Genomic DNA, 26,643 nt, shown 5'->3' with positions numbered 1-26,643 from the left:
CTGGGGGAACCGGAAGGATGGCGAGGAAGTTGGAGAGGGTTTCCTGAGATGAGAGATTACTTCCGTCCGCGCGCTGGCCTCTCTCCGGAGCCGGCTGGCTGGGGCTCGGGGAGCGGGGTGCGCGGGGCTCTGCCGCGCCTTGCCACCTGCAGCGCCGGAGCAGGCCCCGGGGCCTCGCGGCAGCGGCTCACCAGGGCCATCCTTGCAGGTGGGAGTAGACAGCATCTCTCCAAGCGCCCAAGCCATGGTGGCCAAACAGCGGATCCGGATGGCTAACGAGAAGCACAGCAAAAATATCACCCAGAGGGGAAACGTAGCCAAAACCTTGGTAAGGCGGGGGCGGTGCCGGCCGGGCGGAGGTGGCAGGACCCGCGGGGCGGAGCAGGGTGGAGCGGGCGGGCCAAGGGCTCAGTGCCAGGTCTCCCTGGCCCCTCCTCCGGGGTCCCGCAGACTAGGGGGACACTGCGGGGCTCTCGGGGCGCAGACTGCTTTCTCGTGGGCGGAGAGGGCTCTGGTTGGTGGAGCCTCCCCACGAGAGAATGAGCCACTGTCCTTGAAACGGGTTAAAGGCTGCAGGGGCCAGTGAAGCCAGCTGGGCTGGGAGCCTAGTAGGTGAGTGTGATGAATGAATGACTGAATGAATGCATGGATGGTTGAACGAATGACAGACCGCCACTTATCTTCAGCTTCCAGACTCCGCCCCTGGACTCTCCCCACCCCTATACTAAGGTTTCCTTTCCACTTTCTGTGATGATCTGTCTCGTCTCCCTGTATGTATTGAACAGGCTTAAAAGTAGGGCGTAATTCCGACCCACATTTTTCTCCACCTCCTCTCTCTCCTGCAAAATGAGGCCTCCAGCCGTTACTGGGCTTAAGTTTACTGCCTATATCGTTACCCTATGGATTTGGGCTAATTATGATGCTGCAACCGTAGAAACCAGCTTATTGCCCGGGGTTCTTTGCTCCCAGAACTGCAGATTAAAGCTTTACCCCTGGAATCTTAAGTAAACTCTGTACCTTAGATGCAGAGGTTTCCTTCAGTAAACCAAGTTGTCTGATACAGAAAATGTCAGGCCTGTGACTTTGAACCATCCCGAGCCTTGAGTGGGTTGTGTCCTTGCGGAAGAGCTGGTTTGCAAAGGCGCCTGGAATCTATTATCCCATAAGATTAAGGAGAAGTCCAGCCGAAGCTTGGGGTTTGTCTGGAAACACAGACTTGATGAGGCAATGCCTTTTAGCCAAAGAAATTATGTTGGTTTGATTAACTGAGGGAAAAGCTGGGTGTGTAGTCATCACACCGGAATTCTTGCTAAACGAAGCAGAATTGTGGAAGAGAAGCCATAGCATCAAACTCAGAGCTTTATACACGGCCCCAGACTTAAGTAACCCTTAAAATTCATTCTTTTGGGGATTAGGCCATTTAGCTGTGATTAGAGGGAACAAAATGCCAGCCAGGGCACCATAGAATGAGAACCATATTTTTACGGAGATCTGTTTCCCTTATATGTTTTTACTGGGCGGGGGCAGGGAGCCACTGTCCAAGTGGACTTTAGAAGCAATTATGTTCCTAGGAGACCAGTTCTTCCTTTTCAAGGTGTCAGTCCTATTTGCTGACATAGTGGAAATATGTAGATGTGGTTCTTTCTAAGGAATCAGAGTTCAGACGTTAAATGATCTCAGTTGATGGCTTACATGAGGGCAAAGGGAACAACACAAGGACTGATTTGCAGGGCCGTTTTCTCCATCAGCCTCGTTAGACTTGAGAAAATGTTGGGAACCTAAAACAAGATGGAAAAAACCTGTTGTCTTTAAAATCAGGGGGGAGGAGAGGGAAACAGAGCCTGGAGTGGTGGCCCATGCCCTTAATCCCAGCACTCGGGAGGCAGAGGCAGGCAGCTCTCTGTGAGTTCGAGGCCAGCCTGGTCTACAAAGGGAATCCAGACAGCCAGGCTATATACAGAGAAACCCTGTCTTGAGAAACAATAAATAAATAAATAATAGAAAGAAATAAAAAGGAAATGGGAAAACGCTATACAGTGGGCGTAACTAGTCGACTGTAGTTCAGCTCAACTTTCCCAGCTACATTTACATTATATGTAATGTGCAGCATAAGTGCATTTAACTGGTTCTGCTGTTACCATGGACGGCCTTCCGCAGCAGTGCCTGGCGCCTGTGAAGACCTGGAATTGGCCAGACTAAATCTGTAATGAGAGGTTTCTAAACCAAGCCCCAATAAACGTTTATTTTCAGTTGTTTTGAAGGGTCTTTTGGTATTGTAAGTGGATCAGCATCAAAAAAAATTTTTTTTTCTCTCTGTAAACCCCAAACCTTGTTTTGCTGATTACAAGTTAAGCACGGTTATACTTTGATAGAATTCACTTCGAAATGATGCCTAGTTCTGGGTAGACTTAAGTAAGTGGGAACAGATTTGCAAGTTCCAATTGAGAATTCAAGTTCCGAAGTCCAACCTCCGTCAGTCACTGTGTGCAGATGCTCCCATCCTTCATGATTAGCTAATGGCTTCTGGGTAAGCCAGTGTTCTCCTCCCAAATAGCAGATTGCTATGAGAAACAGAAATGGAAGGACTGCTTGGGGTGTTGGACAGTAGGAATTTCTCCCCAGTGAAAGGGGGATTTAAGTTGCAGAGTTCTGAGCTGCCCTGCAAGGATTTTATCAGAAAATAAAGACAGCCCCTCCCATGTTGGGGTCCCATGCTGAAGGTGAGCCTTGGTCTTTACAGACTCGCTGTAGGACCGTTTCCCCTGTCTTTTGTAGCAGTAGAATGGGGCTTATGTGAAATGTCCCAGTGGGGTTGTATTGGCATTCTTTAAAAACAAGCAAACAAACAAACAAAAACAAACAAACAAAACAAACCCTCTATGAAGAACTGTGCTGGTATTATGATCAGCCATGTGCTCCAGAGCTCTGGCAGTCCACAGGTAACCTCCATTCCCTGGGGAATGCCTTCCAAAAGGGCTCTGTGTTATATACTCCAGGCTATGCGATGGTGCTTTGTGTTTATCTGTATGTATAAAATACAGGACTCCATTTGGCATCCTTAGGAGCTCAGTGATTCATATAGAGACTCCTGGATTCACTTATTGGCTTTTGCTGGGAATGGAGCTGGGATAAATCTCTTTCTAATGTGCCCTGAGTTGCAATAGTGCACACTTGACTTCTGAGGGAAACTAAAACCTAGTTTTGGGTGCTAAGGAGTGACACAGTACAGTTCTATTGTGCAATTCTTTTGTTGTTGTTTTGTTTTTTGTTTTTGTTTTTTAGGATTTTTTTGTTGTTGTTTGGGTTTTTTGTTGTTTTGTTTTTTAGGGTTTGTTGTTGTTGTTTGGGTTTTGTTGTTGTTGTTTTGTTTTTTTGTCTTTTGAGACAGTGTTTCTCTGTATATCCTTGGCTGTCCTGGACTCGCTTTATAGACCAGGCTGGCCTCAAACTCACAGAGATCTGCCTGCCTCTGCCTCCCGAGTGCTGGGATTACAGGTGTGCATCACCATGTCCGGTCTTCTATGCAATTCTTAAAGACTTACTTGGTTCTTTTCTGGTGAAAAGCAACAACCTGTGACTCCCCAGCACACATGTGGGTCAGAGCCAAAGAGTGAGCAGCTTTAATCTTGACTCAAAATTGACCTGATGTTGACACACTTATCTCTACTTCAATATCTAGTAAGTGAAATATAGGGATGACCCACCCATTACTACCAATTATAAAGTATTACTAAAAAGATGGCTGAGCATGTAGCTCAGTTGGCAGACTGTTGTCCTAGCATGCAGACAGCCTGGGGTTTGATACTCTAGCACCACATAAAACAGGGAGTTGGGGTGCATACTGATATTCTCAACATTTGGGAGGTGTAAGGCGAGAAAGAAGTCAGATTATCATTGTCTTCATAAATTGAGAAGGTTATATCATCCTTAGCTACATGTCAAGTTCAAGGCCAGCCTGGGCTAGAAGAAAGCCTGCGTCAGTCATCATCATCGTCGTCGTCGTCATCATCATCATCATCATCTTTGTAGACTCACATTTTACCTGACTTATAAAATAACATTTAATTAAACATGCACGCTCATTCATTCTTTAACGAATATTTATTATCTTCTTTAAGTCTATGCCATACAGACTTATGCTATACAAATAGGTTGCTATATGTTGGTGTCTCAAAGAAACTCATTGCCAGCCCTTGTGGGGCCTGCAGTATAGTGGAAAGATTGACATTAAACATGCTCCCTGGGGAACCAATAATTCTAAACTATTAAAAAAAAATGTCAAGAAAACACAAATGGCCATACAGATGACAAATAAGCCTAAGTAAGGTAGAGAGGAAAGGCTAAGAATGCAATAGGTAAGTTGAGACCTAACAAGTTGTAGCCTAAATCTATTTTTAAAAATGAGAAATTCCTAACTTTCTTTTTTTCAGTACTGGGGACTAAGGCCAGGCCTTTGTACACGCTAGGCAAGTGCTCTACCACTGAGCTATGTAATGAAATAGGGTTGTCCTATGTGGCCCATGCCGGCCTTGAATTTACTACATAATCTCAAGCATACAAACTCCTTAGCAGTCTAATTGCTGAGATTCTAGGTATGTGCCATCATGCCCAGCAAATGGAGAATATGATTAAATATGGAATGGCAGTTTATTAATAAATACAACATATTTTGTAGTTTTAATACAATGAACTTTTCGGGAAAGCAAATCAAAGAAAGATTGTACTGTTTTATTCAAAAGTTTACTAAAACTTGCACAATGTGTCAGGAAATTTCATCCTCAATGACAGAACCATTTGATTTCCTTTGAAGCATTAATGTCATGCACCTCCTAAATATGTCACCGTCAGGTCAGCCCATACTTTACCATGTTGAGTATATATTCAAATGTTCACAGCTTTTCATTGAAACCCACAGCTCGAGTTTGTGATTTGCTCTGATTTTGCAAACTGTCTTTTCTACCAGGGCACTTCCCTGCATGCTCTTTAGCTTAAACTGAATGCAGCCTATCTTTTGCTCAAGTTATTGAGGAAGCAACCTTGCTTTTGTGCCCCGCCCCCCACTCTTGGTTTGTCTGAGAAATCACTGCTTTTTCTGGTGTCTTCCCTAAAGCCTAGCATGTTCCATGCACTTATTTGGTCTTAAAGAGAATCTGTATGCAGGCCTCAAGGTGCTGTGGAGAGATATTCTTATTAAACCCTTAATCTTGCTTTGAGAAAGCTCCAAGCATACCAGACTCTTCCTGCAGAGCCAGCTGTCCTGCTGGCCGGTGTGTGGAAGCTTTCTCTGAGTGCAAGCATTAGGAAGGCTTACCAGCTCTTTTAGAAAGTGTTGCTCCCCTCTCATCCACTCTCCAGAACACTTCTCTAGCTACAGAAATTTCCACTGAATGAACTCCTTCCACTTCCAATATTTTGATGGTTTGGGGGAAAGGTCTGTGCTCTCTGGTCCTTCTAGGAACTCACAGACATGAGAATGAAAGACAAATCTGGTCATGAAAGATTCTCAATCCCATCTCCTACTCAAAAGCAAACTTTGAACCTCAGGTTCTCAGTTACAAAATAGAAATAATAACAGTCCTTGCACTGAGCGAGCCATTTGGGCTGGAGATAAGACACATGGGCCACCTGGACTATGCTTTCAACAGATGGACACAGTGATTACTATCACTAGTTTAAAATCACTGTGTATGGCTGGGCATGGTGGCACATGCCTTTAATCCCAGCACGTGGGGGACAGAGGCAGACGAATCTCTGTGAGTTTGAGGCCAGCCTGGTCTACAAAGAGAGTCTAGTACAGCCAGAACTGTTTACACAGAGAAACCTTGTCTTTGAAAAACAAACAAACAAACAAACACACACACACACACAAAGCGCTGTGCATGTTTATATATTTAGACACCATTCACCCCAACAATATTTCAGAACCACCAAATTCACTAATATTAATAAAGTACTAAGTGCCTTGTTTTACAGAGTTGAGGCTAGCCTTTTGTAATTGGCTTTCCTCAGCCACGTACCTATCCACTAAGGGCTGCAACCGAGCATGTCATTTGGACACAGTAGGATTCTCAGCACACCAGTGCCCAGCAGCACCTGTCAATGTTTACTGATTCAGTGAACCTGACCTTAAACTTTTTATTCCCTTACAGAGGCCACAAGAAGAGAAATATCCTGTTGGGCCATGGCTGTTGGCACTGTTTGTTTTTGTTGTCTGTGGCTCAGGTATGGCATTTCCTTGAATTATAGCCCATGTTCTCTACTGCCCTTGAAATACTGTGTTTCTGTCCACAACCTAAATACGCAGAGAAGTATTGATTTGGGGTTCAGGTTCATCGCTGCTTTTAACGTCAATCTTAATGGGTTTTTATTTCTCTTCTATTCCAAGTATGACCAGACGGAGTTGATACACTATCAAATTGTAGTCATAAAATGATTACAAGAAATTAAATACTGTGAATAGAGCTTAAATAGGGCATTTGGAACAGAAAGTAGAATACCTGTCTGCTCAAGATAAACCCACATTCCAAAGACAGGGAAGGGCCGTACCACCCGAGAACATTCTACAGAAAACACAAACAGGAACAGGACCTTTGACCTAAGCCGTAGATATGGGTCTCTTGAGACCTTGGGGTGGCAAGTACAGAGAGCTGTGCTTAAACACTTGCAGATTCATATACACGTCTGCACAAGGGACACAAGCCAAGGAAAAAAGCATGCAGTTCTGCTTGGATGCTGTTCCTGGAGCCTTGCCTGGGCTCCTGGTGCTCAGGTACTAAGTTTCTGCAATAGTGGTAGAGTTGTTTTCCCTTAGCCGGGCGGTGGTGGCAGCACATGCCTTTAATCCCAGCACTTGGGAGGCAGAGACAGGTGGATCACTGTGAGTTCAAGGCCAGCCTGGTCTACAAGTGAGTCCAGGACAGCCAAGGCTACACAGAGAAACCCTGTCTCGAAAACAAAACAAACAAACAAACAAAAAGAGTTGTTTTCCCAAGGGAACAGAAGCTCTTGGGAGGTGGGATGTTGGGGATGGGATGGAGGAGTGTCTGAAGCAGTTGTGGATATCGCTGCTTATGTTTGAAGCATTTTAAAGGGGACTCAGTGTTTCAAGAAGAGAAAATTACCCACTTGAAAAGTAAAAATTCTAAGCCTTGTCAGAGTTTCTCTGGGGAAGGCTACCCAGTCTGTGAGTGCCCCCAGCACCGATCTGAATGTATTCACCCATCCCCTAACTGTTTCCATGAATGGATTGCCTACCTCCCAAAGAAGCAAAAACCCTGTTCCTGGCCAGCTGCCACGCAGTGCCAGTCCTTGCGTAGCTAAAGCAAGGAGGATCGTCACTTTGAGGCCAGCTTTGGGCTACACAAAACGTCCTAGGCCAATCTTGGCTGCAGAGAGGAGAGACACTGCCTCAAAACCAAGAGCAACAACAACAATTCTATCCCCGCTCTCTGCTGAGCCTGCGTGCCTGGTTGAACCTTCTTTGGACCGACCTCCCCCGGCTGACTCAACCCGGCCTCAAAAGATGTGCGTTCTAGGCTCTTCTTCCAGCAGTTCCTAATGACTTTCTTCCAGCACAGCATTAGCACCTTCAGAAGACAACCCAGAAGAGCCGCGACCAACAGAGGCAGTAGGATGGCCACCACCCTTGGTTGTGTGACTCTGCCTCTGTTGCCGTGACCAGAGATTTCCGTTTAACCCTCATGCTTTTCAGTGGGGCTCTGTCAGCCATCAGGCCCCATCCAATCTTTCTCCACATGTATCTCCTGCTGGCCTCAAAGTGCATCTGTGCACCTCTTTGCCCCTCCCCCAAAGAATTCGCTGTCCCCCAACACATGTTTCATTTTTACTCTGGTCCTCATCATGTTAGACTCCCTCATCTCCTCCCGTACTGCCTGTTTCCTCCCACAAGAATGCTCAAGGGAGGCTGTAATGCTCTTCCACCCAGTCTGGAGAGCCTGCACAGTACTCGACACAGAGCAAGCGGTGCAGTGGGTGAGTGAGTGGTGCAAGCACAGATGGATGGCCAGGCACTGCCCACGCTATAGGTAGATAATGGTCTGCTTTCCTACTATAGTTAGATACCAGTTTAATTTTCAAGACCTAATATAAAGAAAGCCACACGGTCTTAAAACTTTTTCTGTTGGTGGGGCTCAGTTGTCTTTCCACAGCCGCCAAGTTTACGGACAAGCAAAAGACGTTTCTGACGTTACGATCTGTTAACGCAACATAACCAGTGGCATTGCGTGATATAGTCAACAGGTATCAATGGAAACATCGCTCACAATTGCAAGAGATTGATCTATTAATGCAGTGCCTCCCTCTGTGTGTATGTATTCATCTAGAATTCACGACCTCTGACGTTCTGCCTAATTTTTCAACTAAAAATGAAGCAAAACAAACCGTTGTCTTAAGCATGCCAGCCTACATTAAAGAGTTACCTGTGCTCTGATGCCAGCTACATGAAAGAGTTATCTGTGCTCTGATGATGCCAGCCTACATTAAAGAGTTATCTGTGCTCTGATGCCAGCCTACATTAAAGAGTTGTTATCTGTGCTCTGGAGCTTTATGACAAGTATACACAGATGGATTTTGAACTTTGAGACTTTAATATAATTATACGCTCCCAGCTTCATGGTCTCTGAACATACATTATAGCTCCAAGTCACTGGTGAAAGGTCTCAGACTTGGAGAAAGCCATGGAGCACAGTGAGACAGCCTCCTTTGCCTTGACTGGGAAACCCCAGCACCTTGCAGCCTCGCTCTATGCTGGGTTTTGCAACGCAAACTCCTTAGGAGCTTGTGGGCACTTGGGGAGCCCTGGCAAGGAGGGGTACCAGAGCAGTCCTGGAGACAGCACCCCAGATTGACCACTTTGAGCTCAGCAGTTGTGGATAAGGGCCTTCCCCAGCACGCAGGGCTGAGGAGGGACCTTCCTGGAGTTCAGCTGAGTTTGGAAGTAAGAATTCAGACAGATGGGGTGAAGAAGGTGACCCTACAAGAAGGAAGAGGATGTGCCATAGGCACAGAGACATCCCACAAGCCCAGTCACACGACCTGTGACCTTGTTGCCTAGGTCCTAAGTGGATACATAGTTTTTTTTGGTTTGTTTGTTTGGTTTGGGGTTTTGGTTTTTTGTTTGTTTGTTTGTTTTTTGTTTGTTTGTTTTTTGGTTTGGTTTGGTTTTGGTTTTTCCAGACGGGTTTTTGTGTGTGTGTGTGTAGCTTTAGCTGTCTTGGACTCACTTTGTAGGCCAGGCTGGCCTTGAACTCACAGCAATCGACCTGCCTCTGCCTCCTGAGTGCTGGGATTAAAAGTGTGTGCAACCACCGCCCAGCTTGTGAATATATAGCTAATGCATGTTTCTTTTTCTAGCATCAAAGTTTATAGTAAAGACACTGTAGCTCTCCAACATAGCTTGTCTGGGTGCAAGCCAGTAAAGGATTGTGAGTCTCCGAGAGTCCAGTCTCAGGGACCAGGACTGTTGCCTAGGTGGGCTTTGCTGCCTTTTCCCAGGTCTATCAGGTCCCTGGGATGTAGCATTGCATGATATATTCAACAGATATCAATGGAAACATCAATAGGGATGTGGCCCTATGCGGAAGGTCCTGGAGCTTTGGACCAAAATAGCTCAGACCACTTCTTATACTCATCTGTCTCCTCCAACCCTCTTGTGTCTTTCTTTTTTCTTTTCTTCTTTAAATTTATTCTTTTGTTTTGTTTTGTTTTTTGAGACTGGGTTTCTCTGTGTATTCTTGGCTGTCCTAGACTCACTTTGGAAAGCAGGCTGGCCTCAAACTCACAGCGATCTGCCTGCCTCTGCCTCCTGAGTACTGGGATTAAAGGCATGTGCTACCATGCCCGCCTCTTTAAAAAAAAAAATGTTTAATTTTATTTTATGTGCATTGGTATGGGGGCAAGGGTGTCAGATCCCTTGGAACTGGGATTACAGACAGTTGTGAGCTGCCATGTGGGTGCTGGGAATTGAACCCAGGTCCTTTGGAAGAGTGCTCTTAAACCACTGAGCCATCTCTCCAGCTTCGACCCTCTTGTTTCTTTGCATGGGTGGGGGTGGGGTGGGTATTGAAGATAAAAACCAAAGGCCTCCTTTGTGGTAAATGTTTTTCTTCTGTGCTGCATAGCCAGCTCCTCCACTGTTCGACTGGCACCTTATTCGGTCTTTCCAACTAGACCATTTTATTTCTCGTGTCAAGTAAGCTATGGGAGCCAAGGTGCAATACTTTTTCTGTTCCCTCTTAACGTGCTGCCATTTCCCCCAAAGCAGTGGGCTTCATCTCTTTTCAAGTCACAGCTAAAAATAGTACACACATCACCCCCCTCCCACCCCGCCACTTCTCCTTTTAACAGCTGTAGTATTGTTTTTATACTCTTCGGCCCAGGCTGCCCACTGTTCTCACCGCAATTGTCACTCCTCCCAATTTATCCTTGGTGCACTACCCTCTCATCTTTGGACGCATCCCTTTCTAAACAGAACACGTCATGAAAAACACAATTGTTCCTTCAGATCTGTCCCCGTTGCTAGCTCTTCAGGATTGGTCATTTCATCTTGCAGAACCTTTCCAACTCTTGACTTCCCTCCCCTTCCCCCCTTCTGCCCCCCCGCACGCCCCCGTAAGGGTCACAGACTACCAGCCCATCCCCCTCTCTTCTCTCCATTTGAAAGGATGTGATTTTTGTCAACTCTAGCCCTGTGTATTGCTCCTCTAACTTAGTGGGAGCCTTCCTACAGGCCCTAGGATGCTAGAAACTCTCCTCCCTGGAGGGTCTGGCTAAAGTTCCAGTTCTAAAGTCCAGCACAGGAAAGACCTTCTCATCCCAAGGCTCTTACCCGCCATGCTCGTACAGTGTACACTGACGCTTGCTGCAGGAGTCCCACACCTCTGCACAGTCACTCTGTCCTGTCCTCCTCCGTCTTCTGCTTCTTCTTTGAGCATCATAGACCCCCCCACCCCCCCCCCTTACCCTCCCACCCCCGGTGTAGGCAAAAATTTTGTCCCACCAAGTTCCCAACAGAGCTTTTTGCCATCTGTGAGCTCGTGTAGTGAGCTTCTCTTATTTTGTGTAACTTCGTGGAGACACTGAGGACAAGGTAACATCTCCTGTGAACAAAGATATTGCTCATCTATGCTAATGTCTTGAAAGTGTCATGGCTTTCGTTATCTTATTTTATTAACCTACTTTCCTAGATGACGATTGGTTGAGTGAAGTGCCCTTTTAAGAAACAGTGTCAGGGTACTGATGGCAAATAAATATTTAGGTCAGGCTAGTAGTAAGAAACACACATTTTATTTCTTTTTTTTTTTTTTTTTTTTTCCCCCCTCTCACTGTAGTCTCAGAGAGAATTAGAGCTGGCAGGGAGCTAGCATTTAAACATGCTCACTTTGCTGGTCCCACTTGCTCCATTACGTGGAAAAGCTGGTGAGCAAACCTATGGAAGTCCTGTACAGCTTTTCAGCACCCCTCCTGTGGTCTTCCTCATCCAGGGCATTAGCCCTTTCCAGAGGAGTCAGAGGAGTTGTCTGCATCCAGAGGTTTAAACCCACATCCAGGAAATGCCATCCCCACATTGAGAAGTCAGATGAAGCCATAGACCTCCTGGGGCTGCCTGAAGCCGCCAACATCGGAGGCCTGCCAAACCTGCTCTTGCCACACCCTCTAATAATTACCCGGAAGAGAGGTGAGCGTGGAGGTCACCTAAGTGCACCTGCTGAAGGAGTAAATCTCCACTTTCTGTGACTGCAAACAGGGTCTCAAGCAAGGGACTTCACGGCAACCTAGTAAGAGCCTTCAAATAGAAGGATCGTTGAGAATCTGCCAGATACGAAGGTTCAAAGCCTGGATTCTCTGGGAGTCTGATGAATATCGCTGGACAAGTTAGCTCTCTGTCTCTGTCTCTCTGTCTCTGTCTCTCTGTCTCTCTGTCTCTCTCTGTCTCCCTCCCTCACTCCTTCCTTTCCTTCTTCCTCCTCCCCCTTCCTCCCCCCCCCCCCCCCCGGTCCCGTGTTGTTTTCTTGTTGAGAAAATGGACATAAGAGCTGGGCATGGAGGTGCTTGCCTATGATTCCAGAACCTAAGAGGTTGAGGCAGGAGGATCCTGAGTTTGAGGCTAGTCTAGACTACCTAGCAAGACTCTGACTCGGGTGTGGGAGGGGAGCCAGTCTACCACTGGTGGTTCTGGGGATCTGGCCCATTACAAGCCCAAACCTGCCGCCACCCATTACAGATGCCAGCACCTCGTGGAAAGCATCAGCCCAGCTATGGAATGCTTAGGCATACAAGTGCTCTCCTTGCCCCAGGCTGTGTATCTAATTGGCAGAGCCAGCCTCAACTTTCCATTCTTGGTTTATCGGAAAACCATCAGCCGGCATGCCTGCCTGCCTCTTGCCTCTGAGGATGAGCTGGAGTGGTTTTCGAGGCTAACACTGTTTCCCTATATGGTAGAACAGATGCACCATCCCTACCCAGGAGGAAGGAAGCACCACCATGTGGAGCAGCCTCAGAGAATAGTGGCTTATACTTCAAAGTGAGTATAGAAAACACAGTGTGTTTCATTTCCTTAAAGCGATGCTGATACACCCCGTTTTGGTGTAGTTTTCCTGGTGAGATTCAAAACAGTAGGAATCATGGAATCTTTTGAGACTTCTGTTGCCGAACAGGGACATCTCTGGACCATTTCTTGCTTTGTTACATTGTGTTTAATTTCCTAGCAAGCTTTATTTTTATTCATGTTATACACGTTATATCTGAAATGTAAGACATATTTCTCAATCAGATGCCTGCTCTTAGCCTGGGATTTGCAAGTCCTTGAGCCTGCTGAACTGGCTGGATTTGTTTCTCTCTACTTAATCTCTTAGATACAGACCCATATCTGAAGTCTAAGGAATTCAAGTGCCCTGTGGGAGGTTGTGCCCCCTTTTGTCCTTTTTATCTTCTGTTTTTTCAGGCAATGGGGCCTCTTTGCCGATAAGCATCTCCGAGAACAGTCGGTCTTGGGTTTCAAAATCGCCCCCTTTGGAGTATGGTTCACAGTCTTGGTTTTTTATCTCAGGACTCAGAGTCAAGCATCCTCTGGAATGTCTGTGACTGTCCCCTGCGGAGATACTGCCACACAGATACCCTGGCTGCTATCTCTTCAGGCCTCCTGAAGACCCGTGCAGCCTTGATCCTATTCCCCAGACCACTGAGGGATCCCACTGTGACCATTTGTGCATCAAACTGTAATCCCTAGGTTCCTTCCCCTTCCTCCTCTTCCTCTTTGGTTGGTATTTTTATTTTGTGATGCTGGGGACTGAGCCAGGACCTCTTCACATGCAGAGGGAAGACACTGTACCATTAGGCTATTCTTCAAATAGCCTCAGCTAGTCTTAGTAGGTAGCGATTGACTAGAACATGTTGTGGTCACCAGAGCCAACAGGACAACTGTGCTCAGTGTTTTCCACTTTCCTCCTTGACCAACTGCCTCCTAAACATTGTCTTAATATGCTATCTGCGTAGTTTTTTTGTTTTTTTTTTTTTAATTTAGCCTCAGCATGTGCATTCTTCTGGTGGTCTCAGTGCTATTTATCTCTCCCGAGCCCAGGCTGTGACACTGTACAGTGGTCTGCCAGAGCAGCATCTGAGGTGTTCTCTTTGTGGCAATAGTGTATCCTGTTTCCTCCTCAGTTGGATCCTGTTCCAACTTCAGCTGGCATCAGTGGAGCCATTTAATCCCCAGCATCCTTTGCTTCCCTGCCAGAACCTCTTAAATACCAACCACACCCCGTTCCTTCCCAGGCTGTTTCTCCCTTGTGTATTCCTAATTTCATTTTATTTCTCCTCTCTGTCAAGCCTTAATATTCATTTCCTACTCAGAAATTGAGAGTTTTGAGGGTTCCCAAAGACTGCTCATTCTTGAGTTTCCCCACCAAAGGGACTTTGTAGTGGATAGGATTAACTAATGACTGTTTTTTCCCCCATAATTTTCTGTATTGTATAAATTTGCCAATGAGTTTGTATTTTATAATCAGAATGATTTCTGAGAACAAAAGCCTGGATGAGTGCTTTTCAGCCCTTTTCGTTTGGGAGACTGAGGACTTCGCTAAAGACTTAATAAAGAGCAGCTGTTTAATTGACATAGTGGTGTGCTTGTTAACATGTGTTTGTGCTTTTGTACATGTATGTCAGGCAATGGGTAGGTTTCTACATATTGTAACACATGTAGCTTCTGTGTTTGTGTGTGGTATTTGTGGACCTATGTGTTTATATATGTATAGATGTGTTGATGTGTAGGTTTCTATGCGTTTATATTTCCATACATACATATCTCTGTGTACATGTGTATGTGTTTATTGAATGTGTAGATTTACATATGTGTCTGTTTGTGTACATCTGTGGATTCCTATGTTTTCATGTGCTTGTTTCTCTCTATATGTGTGTCCATGTGTATATTTGCTATATGGTCTTCTTATATGTATGCTTATATATATGTTTAGGTTCCTATGTGTTTGTGAGTGAATGTAGTCATGTGTGTTTTGTGTGTGCATATCTGTGTACATGTGTGTAAGCTGTGTGTTTGTGTTGGGGGAGTAGGTGGGTAATGTGTCTGAGCATATGTATATGCGTTGTGAATATGAATGTACATGTGTGTACACATATGTGTATCGTTGTGTCTGTGTGTATCTGTATGTATATGTATCTGTATCTGTGTGTTTGTATGTGTCTTATGTATTTATCTGTGTATGTGCCGGCCTATTGCCCTGTATAGTTAGATATTCTGACTTTGGTATCTGTGGAAAGCAGCAACCGTCTTTGCTCATGGATCTGCCTCTAACTACAGAGTTAAAGCCTTTCAGCACAGAGCCTGCTCTGTTTATTTGGCACTATGCAGCCAGCCAGCTCCCTTGTTTCTGGGCGGGGACATTGCTTTTGTTTGTCACTTGACAGACTGTACTCTTCTCCCAGACTCTCCAGGGACTCTGCCTACAGGAGGTGGTTATGGGGACAGAGATAGCATGTCACAGGCAGGCCCTTTTTCAGGACAGCCTTTTCAGAAGGGATGAGAAATGACTTTGAGATGTTCTTGGCTGGGCCTGAACTCTTCCCCTGTGCCCAGTCTCGAGGGTAAGGTGGTCCACCTCTGTCCCTGAGTGGATGCCCTGGTAGACTGCCTCTGCAGTGAGCCACACCCTGATCTTCCTTAAGGCTCATCTTTTATGTTCAGAATAATATAGGGGAGGGAAGAAATACACGTGAAAGGACAAAGAATTTCTCCCCTTAGTGTCCTCTGCTGTAGTCGCTGTGTGATGCTCATGTGGGCACCAGCTTTGTGGTGACATGTCTTTTAGCCCAAGGCTCAGACACCAAAACAAAGTCCTTTTGCAAAAGCTGAGAGACCCCCCTGTGTGAAAGACTGCTACTTTCCCAGAACTTTTGGGAACACAGGAGAAGGCCTGCACTTTGTTTGGAGTGTGTCGGTTGCAAGCCAGCAAGTGGACAATTATCTCAGTTACTAAGAGTTCCAACACCAACCCAGCCTCTGCTGGAACCTGGTCCGCCACCTACTTCCCAGCTGGGTGGCCTTGTCCGAGCCAATGCCCACTCAAGCCTCACGGCTCCTGTCGTTCAAGAGGGTGGGGATGGTTCTGAGCTCGCTGTCCTCATGACAGCTCCTCCCAAGGACCGACACTTCACACAGAAAATGCTCAGTGGCGGCACGATGATGGTTTTATGTTTCTTCTTATTGTAATGAAGCCTCTGGCTCTTCTTCATACGGCCTCCCTCCCTCCGCCTCCCCAGTTAGCTTCTGACCACGACTGTAAATGCTCACACCTTTTTAGTAGCCCTGCTGGTACAGACAGGCATGGTCAGGGAGAGAGAAGCTCCGAGCTCCCAAACCACCAGCCCCATCTTGACCAGCTGTATCTAACGGGGAGATCTGGGGGACAGAGGGAACCTGTTCTGGAACTCATTATGACCCAGCCCCTCGCCCCCCCCCCCCGCTCCCCGCCCCCCTTGCCCCGCGATGTGAGAGCAGGAACTGTTGCTTCTAATGCACCTGCCGTTTCCTGGGGACTCATTGTAATGCCAAGCTCTGTGCATTTTCCCTCCTAACCACACAGCCCCTCCAAAAGGAGGCTACTCCAGCTCCTCTCCAGATGATAAAACTGCCGCGCGTAGAGAAAGGCAGCCAGAATTTCATATCTAAAAAAATTGAGATAGCTGGTTCTCAAACTTAGCTCTTCGAGATGCCAAACCCGTGTGGTTCTGTGGTCTAAAAAGGTTAGTACCCTAGACTTGGGGACTTCAGACCCCATCTGCTTTCTATTGTCCCCACATTCCCTCTCACATGATCTTCCTAAAAGCACTATGGAGCAAAAGTTTGCTACCTTTAGGCCTTGCAGATGACTACATTGAAAAGAGTTCCTGTTAAAGCACCCTCTGGATTCTGCTGCCAGAAAACTGTTTTCTAAATATTCCAGATGTTTAACCATCTGCTCCCAAACAGAGATCGTTCCCCAGCCACAGACTGCTCTTTTATTGGTTCCCCAGCCACAGGCTGCTCTTTCGTTGGTTCCCTAGCCACAGACTGCTCTTTCATTGGTTCTCCACCCATGGGTTGCTCTTTCATTGGTTCCCCAGCCACAGGCTGCTCTTTGATTGGTTCCCCAGCCACAGGCTGCTCTTTCATCGGCTCACCAATGTTCTCACTCTACTTCCACTTTCCTGGAAGCTTGCTCCAGGATAGACTTGAATCTCTCATGTTTGCAGGTTGACCACATAAATACTGGCCTTTCCTGGAGACTGCCAGAACATTCTAGAAACTGCTCCCAGAGAATGCCACCCCAGAGACCATCATGAGGTGCATAAGAATCGGACAGCCCCAGAGGACCAAGATGGACAGTTGGAGGAGACATCTCAGCAGCCATCGGCTCTCATAAGGTGACCTGTGGCACTCTTGTCATGTGCCCCTGTGTAAGGTCTCTTTCTGGGAGGACATCCCAATCTATTTTTAGTAACACCTGTTTTTTGACATCTTCCTGCCCTAACCTAACTCTAGCACTTCCCTAGTCTTTCTTCTCTGGAACAGTGGAAAATGGCACCTTGCTTGTGTCTTTCTTTTTCTCTCTCTGAGAGCTTACAGGGTCAGCTTTGCTGTGCCTTGGCTCTTGTTACTTCTGCTTGTCTTTCGGGGGACCCAAGCTTTTCTTTAACTGGCTTTTCCCCCCCACCCATCTTTTTCTTAATAAAACATAAAGTTTGATTTCTATAGTTATCTTATCTGCCTAAATGATATTGAACTGGCCTGACTTGATCTCTTCTTAGCAACTCTCTTGATCTCTCTCACCATTAAGTATTTATCTGCATTAAAAGTGGCCTTGAGCCTCCTATTGGAGCAGAGTCCCAGCTTCTGTCATTTTCCTGTGACCCACACCCCAGAGACTCATGCTTTCTCATGGTTACAGCTACAGCTAGGCTGGGTTCATTTCTTAGCTGTTGTGAATAGTAAAGCCATTAATATGTATGTGCCAGCACTTCTGGGGTGTGTCGATTTCCATGTACCTACCAGCAGTGGATAGATGTTTTCTTTCCCTACGTTCTCACCAGCATTTGCGGCATTTATTATCATTGGTTTTGTTTGTTTTTGTTTTTTCCTTGATGATGGCCATTCTGACTGGCATGAGATAGACTCTCAAAGCAGTTTTGATTTGCATTGCTTTAATGGCTAATGATATTGATCACTTTTTGAAAAGCTTAAGAACTGTCTATTTGCCGGGTGTGGTGGTACAGGCCTTTAATCCCAGCACTCGGGAAGCAGAGGCAGGCGGATTGATGTGAGTTCGAGGACAGCCTGGTCTACAAAGCGAGTCCAGGACAGTTAAGGCTACACAGAAAGACCCTGCCTCGGAAAAAAAAAAAAACAAAAACAAAACCAAACCGTCTATTCAGTTCGTTAGCTGATTTATTCTTTGGGGGTAAGGTTTTTGTTGTTTTTCATTTGCTGATTGTTTTGGCATTTGATGTTTTCTAGCAGCTATGAAAGAATATTTCAACACATTCTCAGAAGATTGTCATACATTCATGTTTAGGATTGTCTGCTCCAAGGAATCAAAGACATTCTCTTTGAGTGTATGGAGAAAGTAGGCTACATGGTAGGAGAGAACATGGATTTCAGACAGAATAGCCTGGGATAAAGCGTTGCAGCTCAGATACAAGTTTTGGAAATCATGAGGGAGTCTCTGTGCAAGGGAAAGAATTTGCCAGGTGACTCTGGACAGGTGGGCAGGGGACAGAAACTGCAAGTCATGGCAGTCCTATTGAGAATTTAGCAAGAGTTTGTCTCTGGTTTGCTTTAAACAGGAGGTAATCCCGTGCTGTCCTGCTTTTATTTAAAGCTAAAATCTGAGTATCTTGTAGAAAAGGGATTGAAAAAGAGCCAAAGTAGAGCCATTGGGTTGGAAGTCCTTGCAGAGTTCAGGAAAGATGATGGCAATTTGACCTGGGAGGGGGGGGGGGTGGAGAAGAATACATATCCCAAGGCTCTCACGTGAAGTTCACAAGTCATCATCAGTCAGTCGTAAGGCTATGGATGATGCTAGAGTTCTGGGTTTACACGCAAGATGTAAGATGACGTCACCAATTTGATCAACAGGAAGACAGATGAGAAAGCCTGGCAGTAACTAGATGACAGACTGTCTGGGGATGGAGAGTCCCATTGTCAGCAGTCACCAGCTGAGTGGCCGTTATCCCTGTGGGCCAGGACAGGTTACCTCATGAGAAAGAATAGAGACCAAGAAGAGGCAAATGACTAAGCCTGTGGAGGAATTCCAGTGCCCAAGCTCAGAGTGTGGTGGAGGAAGATAATAACCCCATAAAACTCTAGGAGAGGAAAGAGCCAAAGAGAAGAAACTAAGGGCCCAAGACATTCCAAAGGCCAGAGGAGGAGCATTTTGGAAGGGAGAACCCAGCGGTAGGGAGGAGGAGCGTGGCCAAAGGAGGCTGAGGAACATCTTCACACTAGGTGATACAGGGGTCTCTTGTGATTTAAGTGGAGAGAGCAAAAAGTAGAGTAAGGGGGGCTGAGGTGGGAACCGAAGGTAGGGGCATGAGGAGAATGTCTGTGAGCAGCTCTTTAGACATGTGGGCCAGCTGCAGGGAGATAGAACATCAGACATACTGAAATTTGAGTTGGATAAAAGATGGAAGGTGAAGACCCTTGAGCTGTGAGCGTCTAAGGCAACGGTTCTCAACTTGTGGGTCGCAACCCCCTTCGGGAGTCCAGCGACCCTTTCACAGGGGTCACCTAAGACCATTGGAAAACACAGATGTTTACATTACAATATATAACAATAGCAAAATCACAGTTATGAAGTAGCAACGAAAGTAAGTTTATGGTTGGGGTCTCCACAACATGAGGAACTGCATTAAAGTGTCACAGCGTCAGGAAGGGTGAGAACCACTGCGCTAAGGTCTCTGAGGGTCAGAGTCCCAGACACCGACTGAAAGGTGCAGAGTCCACTCACTTCAGCTGTCCTTGCTCCTGCAGACTTTCCCAAGCCTCTGTTTGCGACCCGCCCTGGACCTGGTGGCTGGCCTGGAATGCCCGCCTCCCTGCCCTTTCTTGGTATCTCTCTTCCCTCCTGTCTAGTCTGTCCTCGGCCCCTCTCCTGCAGCCCATTCAGCTGTTTTCTCAGCTTTGTTCACCCACTGTTAAGTTATTAACTTCTCAGGGTCTAGGCTCTCTGCTTCCTTTTCCTCTTTGATCTCGCTGCTGGCTCCCTTCCTGTTTGCAGCATGGAAAGTCAGCATTTACAGAGCCGAGGGTCACTCTGCAGGGCAGTGTTGGCAGGCATGCGGAATTGCAAGCAAACTAATTGGCATAAAATGTAGAAAACTTGAGGACATCAATACAACTGGAAAAGGAATAATAAACATCCCCGTCTCTCCACAGTCTTAGATGTGAACTTAAAATAGACTTCAGGCGGTCATATCTCCAAGAGGGAGTTGCTCTGTAGACAAGTGAAAAGTCATAAACGGTATGCATGTTAATTGGGAGCTTCAGTTAGCTTCAGGTATGACTGCTTCTAAAGAGTACTTAAATAGGCACATTGTTTTAATATGTCTTGCCCCTCTGAGGCTTGTCAACTGTGTCTGCTTCCTTAGACTAACGGCTCTGAAAGAAGAATTGAGTAGCTGTATCTTAGAACTTCTAAAGTCACAAAGTGACTTAGTATGAAATGTGGCCCACTAAGACACAGCACATCTTCTATTCAGTGACCCATGGCCCACCAGTCCTCAGATGAGATAAATGAAAAGGTAACATGTTTTAGCGTTAACCATGTCCAGGTAGACCTTTACACATGCCACCATATTTATTCCTGAGAATCCATGGTTTTATAACCAGACAAAGTAGAACTCAGAACCGTGATTCCCTGAAGCTTACACGTTATCAGGGTGCAGATAGCATGTGAGTGCTACTTCCGGGGGCACGCGTGGGCAAGCAGCGGCCACTGTTCTAACAGTAATATGGGTTCAGTGTCTAGTCTGAAAACTTGAAACCCAAAATCTTCCCAAATCTAAAGTTTCTGAGTGCTAACATGTTCTCATAAGTGTTAAGTTCTAATGTTTGACCTCAGGTAATGAGTGGTCATGGACAAAATTAAAGTGCAGTGAAAATATTGTATAAAATGATCTTCTGGGGCCGAAGAGATGGCTCAGTGGTTAAGAACCTCTTAGTCCACTTGCCAGCACCCACATCAGGTACAACCACCACCTGTCACTCCAGCTCCAAGGTTCAGATGGCCTCTTCTAGCCTCCAAGGGTACCAGCATACACATGGTGCATATACCGATGTGCAGGTACACACACGCGTGCGCGGGCACATACACACACACACATGCACGCATGCACATACACGCACACATGCATGCATACATGCACACGCATTTTGGGGTTTTTTTTTTTTTTGGTTTTGGGTTTCTTGTTTTTAAGGAATTATCAAGACACTTAAGTGTATACTAGGTATAAATGAAACATACATAAATTTAATGTTTAGACTTAGGTCTTATTCCTGTAGCTCATTGTGTATGTGTAAACAACTACAAATGAAAAACAAAAAAATCTGGCCCCAGCTGGCAGGTACGATGAAGTGCACTGTGTTTTCAGTGTATGAGGAGCCTTAGCGTATGTTGTATCACTTAATCCCTTGACGGTGTTGCTGTGCTGGTACTTGCTTCTCAGAAGAAGGAACAGTCTGGTGGACACTCACAGTGGCTGTGATTCAACCCAGTTCCTATCCTAGTCTAGCCTTCTGCCTTTTGTAAAATCACTTTGCTTGACCAGACTGGGCTGACTCTCATCCCGGAACGTGACAGATGGGCATGTGGTTTTTCCCCTAATGTGACAGAGTACCTGGCTCCCTCATGCCGTTCCTACTGAGTCTGAATAGTGGCTGTTTGTTAAACCTCCGCTTCCTGTCAGGCTTGCTGGGGAGGAGAGAAACACTAGGTGTTTTGTCAAGTGTCTAGGTTCTGGTAGGAAACTGTCCCATCAAGAGCCATCCAAGGACCCATTTGCCAAGAAAGCCTGTGAGCAGAGCCAGAATTAAGTATTGTCAGTTGCCGAAGTAACTCCTTCATATCCACACAATCCTAAGATTAGTCCACAGCAGCAAAGTACCAGTGCTTGTGAGTGCAGTAACGCCAGGGGACCAGAGGGGACAGTAAGGGGACAAAATGACAAAAAACTGGATCAACGTGTGCAGGTGGCCAAACACTGCGTCCACATAACAGCAGAAACCCAAAAATGCACTAACAGGCTGTCTGCTTTAAAATCCAGCCACCCAAGGATGATTTCTTTGGCCTTCCTCCTTGTCGCTGAGCACAGGCTCCTATACGCATCACAACGCTGAGCACCCCGACTGCAAGCTCCTGAGATATGAAATTCTCTAAAATCTCAACTTTTTGATAGTGATGTGACGCCACAAGTGGAAAAAGTCAATGCCATGAAGCTTTGCCTCATGCACAAAATAAGTAAAAATGCTGCACAATGTCCCCTTCAGGCTATCCGGTGTATATGAGATAGAAATGAATTCCACACTGAGGCTTTGGGGCCCATTCCTAAGAAATCTCACTGCATATGCAAATATTCCAAATTAAAAAGCAAAACAAAACAAAGCAAAACAACCCTGAAATCTTCAACACTCTGGTCTGACACATTCAGATTAGAGCTGTTCAGCCTCCAGGTGCCTAGTCCCTTGAACGTGATAGCTACCCCAAATGATGGGAGCTCCTGAGAGCCCCACGTTCTGGTGGTCCCTTAGGAAGTGGAGTTTCCTGGATATTTCCTGGGATGACTTTGTGCAGAAAAGACATGAGACTCTTGACAGTTCCATGTTTATTCTGTTTTTATACAGTGATTAAATGACATGTTGCCTAACCGCCCTCTAAAAATTAAAAAAATATTAGAGTGCCTGCAATTCCTCTTCTGTTTATCATCATCTTCATCAGTGTTGAGACCCACAGGATCACTGGGGAAGATGTTCTTTAAAAACACCACACACACACACACACACACACACACACACACACACAGACAGACACACACACACACACACAACACACACGACTTTCTTTTCCTTAGAAACAGATTCGGTATTACTTAACCAGATACACCGAGTCCTCTAGGCTCCTACCCGGCTCCAGATACCAACAGCGCAGCTAATTAAAGAGGGAACCCCACAGCTTGTTAGTTCTGCACACAATGAGAGACAGTGGGCTTCAGAGTCACAGGGAAGCTGAAAGACAGATGTGTTCAGGGTCATGGGCAGCCAAGGCCAGCCTTGAGTGTGTGCTCTGAACACCTGGCCTGCCCTCCCCGTCTGCCCCCCAGAACTGGCTGTTTCACAGGTCATGGCCATTTTGAAAAGGCAGACTCACTGACCTGCTGCTTAATGCATGCAGTTTCTGCACGAAGGCCCACATCTCGCTCCTCAGCAGCCCCTCAACATAGATGGGGAAGGAGGCCAAGGCTATCTTCCATGCCTCAGAGATTTCTGGCTGCAGCTCCTGGTGGAATTAGCAGAAGGTATCTATTAATCTCAGAGGCATCCATCAACAGCTAGAGCTGGGCTGACTCTGAGTAGCTCTTTATTAGGAAGTATCTAATCGGCCTTGGGCCAGCCAGCGAGGGGCAGGGTTGGCGGAAGCAGGCTACCGGGGACGATTGTGTTTCCAGCATTAGCCTGTCTGGTTTCTGAGCTGTCTGCCTTTTTTCCTCCTCAGCTATCTTCCAGATCATACAGAGCATAAGAATGGGCATGTGAGGGGGCAGGGATGTTGCCTGCTGCCGCCCTCCTGCTGGCTGGTAGAGGACCACGGAGAGAGGCCTTCGGCGGGTCTACAGGAAGCCAACAAGCCGCCAGCAATAGAAAGGAGGTCCCCTGTTGTGCCCTCCCACTCCGTAGTGGAGGTCAGACCAAATTGCCTTCTCACAGGACATCGCCGTGCATCTGTGTCCTCCAGCGGAAAGGACTCTGCTCTTCCGTCGTCGGCCGACTGGAAGCCACGTGGGGGGGGTCGGCAGCAGTGCTCTCTGTCTGATTCCCCGGGTTTCACTGTGGTGTGCATGTGGCCCTCCGAGCGACCGTCCATTTCCATCCTGCCAATATTACAATCTCTTCTGTGTCAGGTATTGGTTTTACAAATAAACGTCTTCATTCAACCTTAATACCGTGTGCGCGTTGCAGAGCAAAACTGAAACAGCAGAAGGAAGGACTCGAGGGTCCCGGCAGGTGAGAACTTGGTTCCGCAATGGGGAACCAGAGCTGGCCTTATTGGGTCCTCACCAAGACTCTCCGCATCATTGCCTAAGGCGGTTTGTAGGCAACTCTGATGATCCTGCTTATGTCTCAGGCTTGACTTGTTTTTAAAAGTGTGTTCGTATATCTGTATATACACGTGTATGTATGAGTTAGGATATGTATTTATCCCTTGTTTGGGTTTTTATTGTTCTTTTCTTTCTTCAGTGCAGAAAAGGCGCCCAGTATGTGTGTTGACGTCTGATTAGCTGTTATCTCCCTGTAGTCTGCCTGGGAGCAGCACAGACCCAGATGTCTCAGGCCTCTTGGTGAAAACCACCCTACCCCGAGGCCCAGCAGCTGACTGCAAGACCTTGTGGGGGGGGGGGTGTAAGTGTTGACAGCACTGGGTGGGCAGCAGGCACTCCCTCCTCTGTATCCTAGCTACCTCACAGCCTAGTACAGCTCAGGGTCATTGAAGAAAGTTACAGGAACAGCCCCTGAGATCTCAGGCAGGACTAAGAACAGATACACACAACCTTAAACACACTGTGGCTATTTAATTCTATCTTTGTATTGCTATACTATTCTATTTTTCTTCCCCCCTCCTTTTTATTTATTTATTTATTTTTATGTATTTATTTATTTATTTTAGCATGATGAGAACTTTTAAAAGGAAGTATCAGGAGTGGTTAGTAAGACCTCATTAAATTAAGTGGCACATTTCAGACCAGAGCGCTTTCTCACTAGTCTCACCTGAACTTTTGGTGATATTCTTGAAAGCTATCCACCCTCCCACCTTCTGAGTTCCCAAAGGATCCCTCTCCCCTCCATCCTCCTTTCTACCCCACCAAAAAGGCAACACAACTGTCTCCATATTAGCGTCCCCCATGCATGGGCTGTCACCCTGTGCTAGGGCCAGCAGCCTCACTGCCTACCAAGAGGTAGAAGGTGGCTTCACTTCGGATGCTGCCCTGCCCAGTCACCCCCCTTTGACCCCAACAGTGTGTCTTTTTCTTTCTCCCCACTGCCTCCCCACTCCCCCTACCTAGCACACACCACAGAAGTTTGATACTAGGCCAGGGTATTGGGCTCAGTTTCCCTCTCTTTAATGCAGACTTTCCCATACCAGTCAAAGGGGATTGGATATCCTCATTTCATTGGTGAAACTTCTACAAAGGGCAGCTCCCGAGAAACCCAGCTCACCTCTGGTGACAGAGATGGTGGCTGATCAGCTACCGTCCAGAAAACTACCCTGATTGATTTCTTCCCCAATCCGTGCACATTGCCCACCAACTGGCAATTCAGTTCCCAGGTTTGCCTCCTGGAAGTGTTTGTATGTAACAGTCACTCCAGTGACGGACTCTGTCAATCCTCTGCAGAGAACTGCCACAAGCACTTGAAGATCATGGCTGCTCCACACCACACAGCAGGGGATGTAGTCACATGACACCTAGTGAGACATAGTTGTCCAATGGGCAGCACCCCCAGCTCGTGAGTTTCACAAATGGTGCATACTCTCACCTTAGAAAGTGCACACTGATTTTTTTTCCTACACTATTTAACTTCTAAAATGCCTGTTGCATCTTTCACAACTAATTTTATAGTTCATAAATGGGATTAAACCACATCCTTAGACACTTTGAACTGCATGGGAAATTGGAGCCCTCGATGGGAGACAGATAAACTGGATTACATGGGTAAGAAAACTGGAACCCTACTTGGCAGCCCGATAAGCGTCTAAGGGGCTGTTGCAGCCACATAAGGCCGTATGGTCAATCCAGTTACAGCAAATGTGCAAATCTTCATCTCAGGGCATTATGGTAAGCCAGATTTGAAAACCCGAGCAAGGTAGAAATAAGTAAGCAAGCATTCAGACCCAAACTGCCAGTCTTCCCCATCCCAAGAAAGAATAATGGGTATCCTTTGGGTTTCTCCCTACTCCACCAAAGAAAGAGAATAGTGCCTGAAGTTCAGCAAGTATCTATGAAACACACACACACACACACACACACACACATACACATACACACACACACACACACACACACACACACACACACACACACACACACACACACACACACACACACACACACACACACACACACACACACACACACACACACAAATGAATAGCCCATTAGTAAGTACGTGACATTGGCAGGGCTCATGCCACAGAATCACAGAGCTAGCCCAGGAATGGACGTTTGCGTCCTTGGTTCTTGCCCATCACTTTGTTCTCCGGGCCGCAGTGTGCTCAAGAGTGTGTTTAAAGATGCCCTGACATTCTCAGGGCTGTTATGGGAAGCAAACGATACAATGTACGTCACATTGCTCTTTAAAAACTGTAAACACTATACAAATTATATCCAGGGTTACTTACCTGTGATTACATGTTTAATCCATTGGCAGTCCTATAATCATCTTGTAATAATTGCTAGGCAAGATAGTCTTAGGGGGCCTGAATGGGGACACTTTTGCTTTGCAGTCATTCCCCTGCCTCGTCTTAGGACAAGCTCTTAGCAGCATGAGTGCCTAGAATGGAGACCGTGAAAGGCACAACACCCTGACCCTTCAGATGGAGGAAGAGCCCACACGCGCGCACACACACGGCTTCACGTTTTCACGTGTTTTTGTCCTTTGTAGTACTCTATGAATGTGGTGTTTAGGCAAGTCTCAAAAATGACTCTGGGCTCAAGAAGACCAAGGCATCTACGAGGTTACCCACTTCACTGGCTTCTGCACAGCCTTAAGCTCCGGCCTGGAGTCTTCCCTTTGTTCAGCAGCTGCCGGAAAACACACAAGGGTTGGCCAGGAGCAGCACTGCTCCTGGGAGTCAGCTCCATTCA

General features: G+C 46.5%; 1 protein-coding gene across 1 annotated transcript; it reads left to right on the top strand.

Annotated features, from left to right (window-relative positions):
- Serp2 (stress associated endoplasmic reticulum protein family member 2) lies at nucleotides 1-23,736 on the top strand. Its single transcript, XM_051160853.1, is given in 5 exon segments — nucleotides 1-328; nucleotides 16,765-16,818; nucleotides 16,821-16,893; nucleotides 16,896-16,935; nucleotides 23,277-23,736. Coding segments are annotated over 5 exon segments (696 nt in total). The 5' UTR covers nucleotides 1-244; the 3' UTR covers nucleotides 23,722-23,736.
- Nucleotides 23,737-26,643: the final 2,907 nt, after the last annotated feature.

The sequence above is a fragment of the Acomys russatus genome, chromosome 18 (genome assembly GCF_903995435.1).
Source record: "Acomys russatus chromosome 18, mAcoRus1.1, whole genome shotgun sequence".
NCBI classification, from domain to species: domain Eukaryota; kingdom Metazoa; phylum Chordata; class Mammalia; order Rodentia; family Muridae; genus Acomys; species Acomys russatus.
This window is presented reverse-complemented; position numbering and strand designations above follow the sequence as displayed.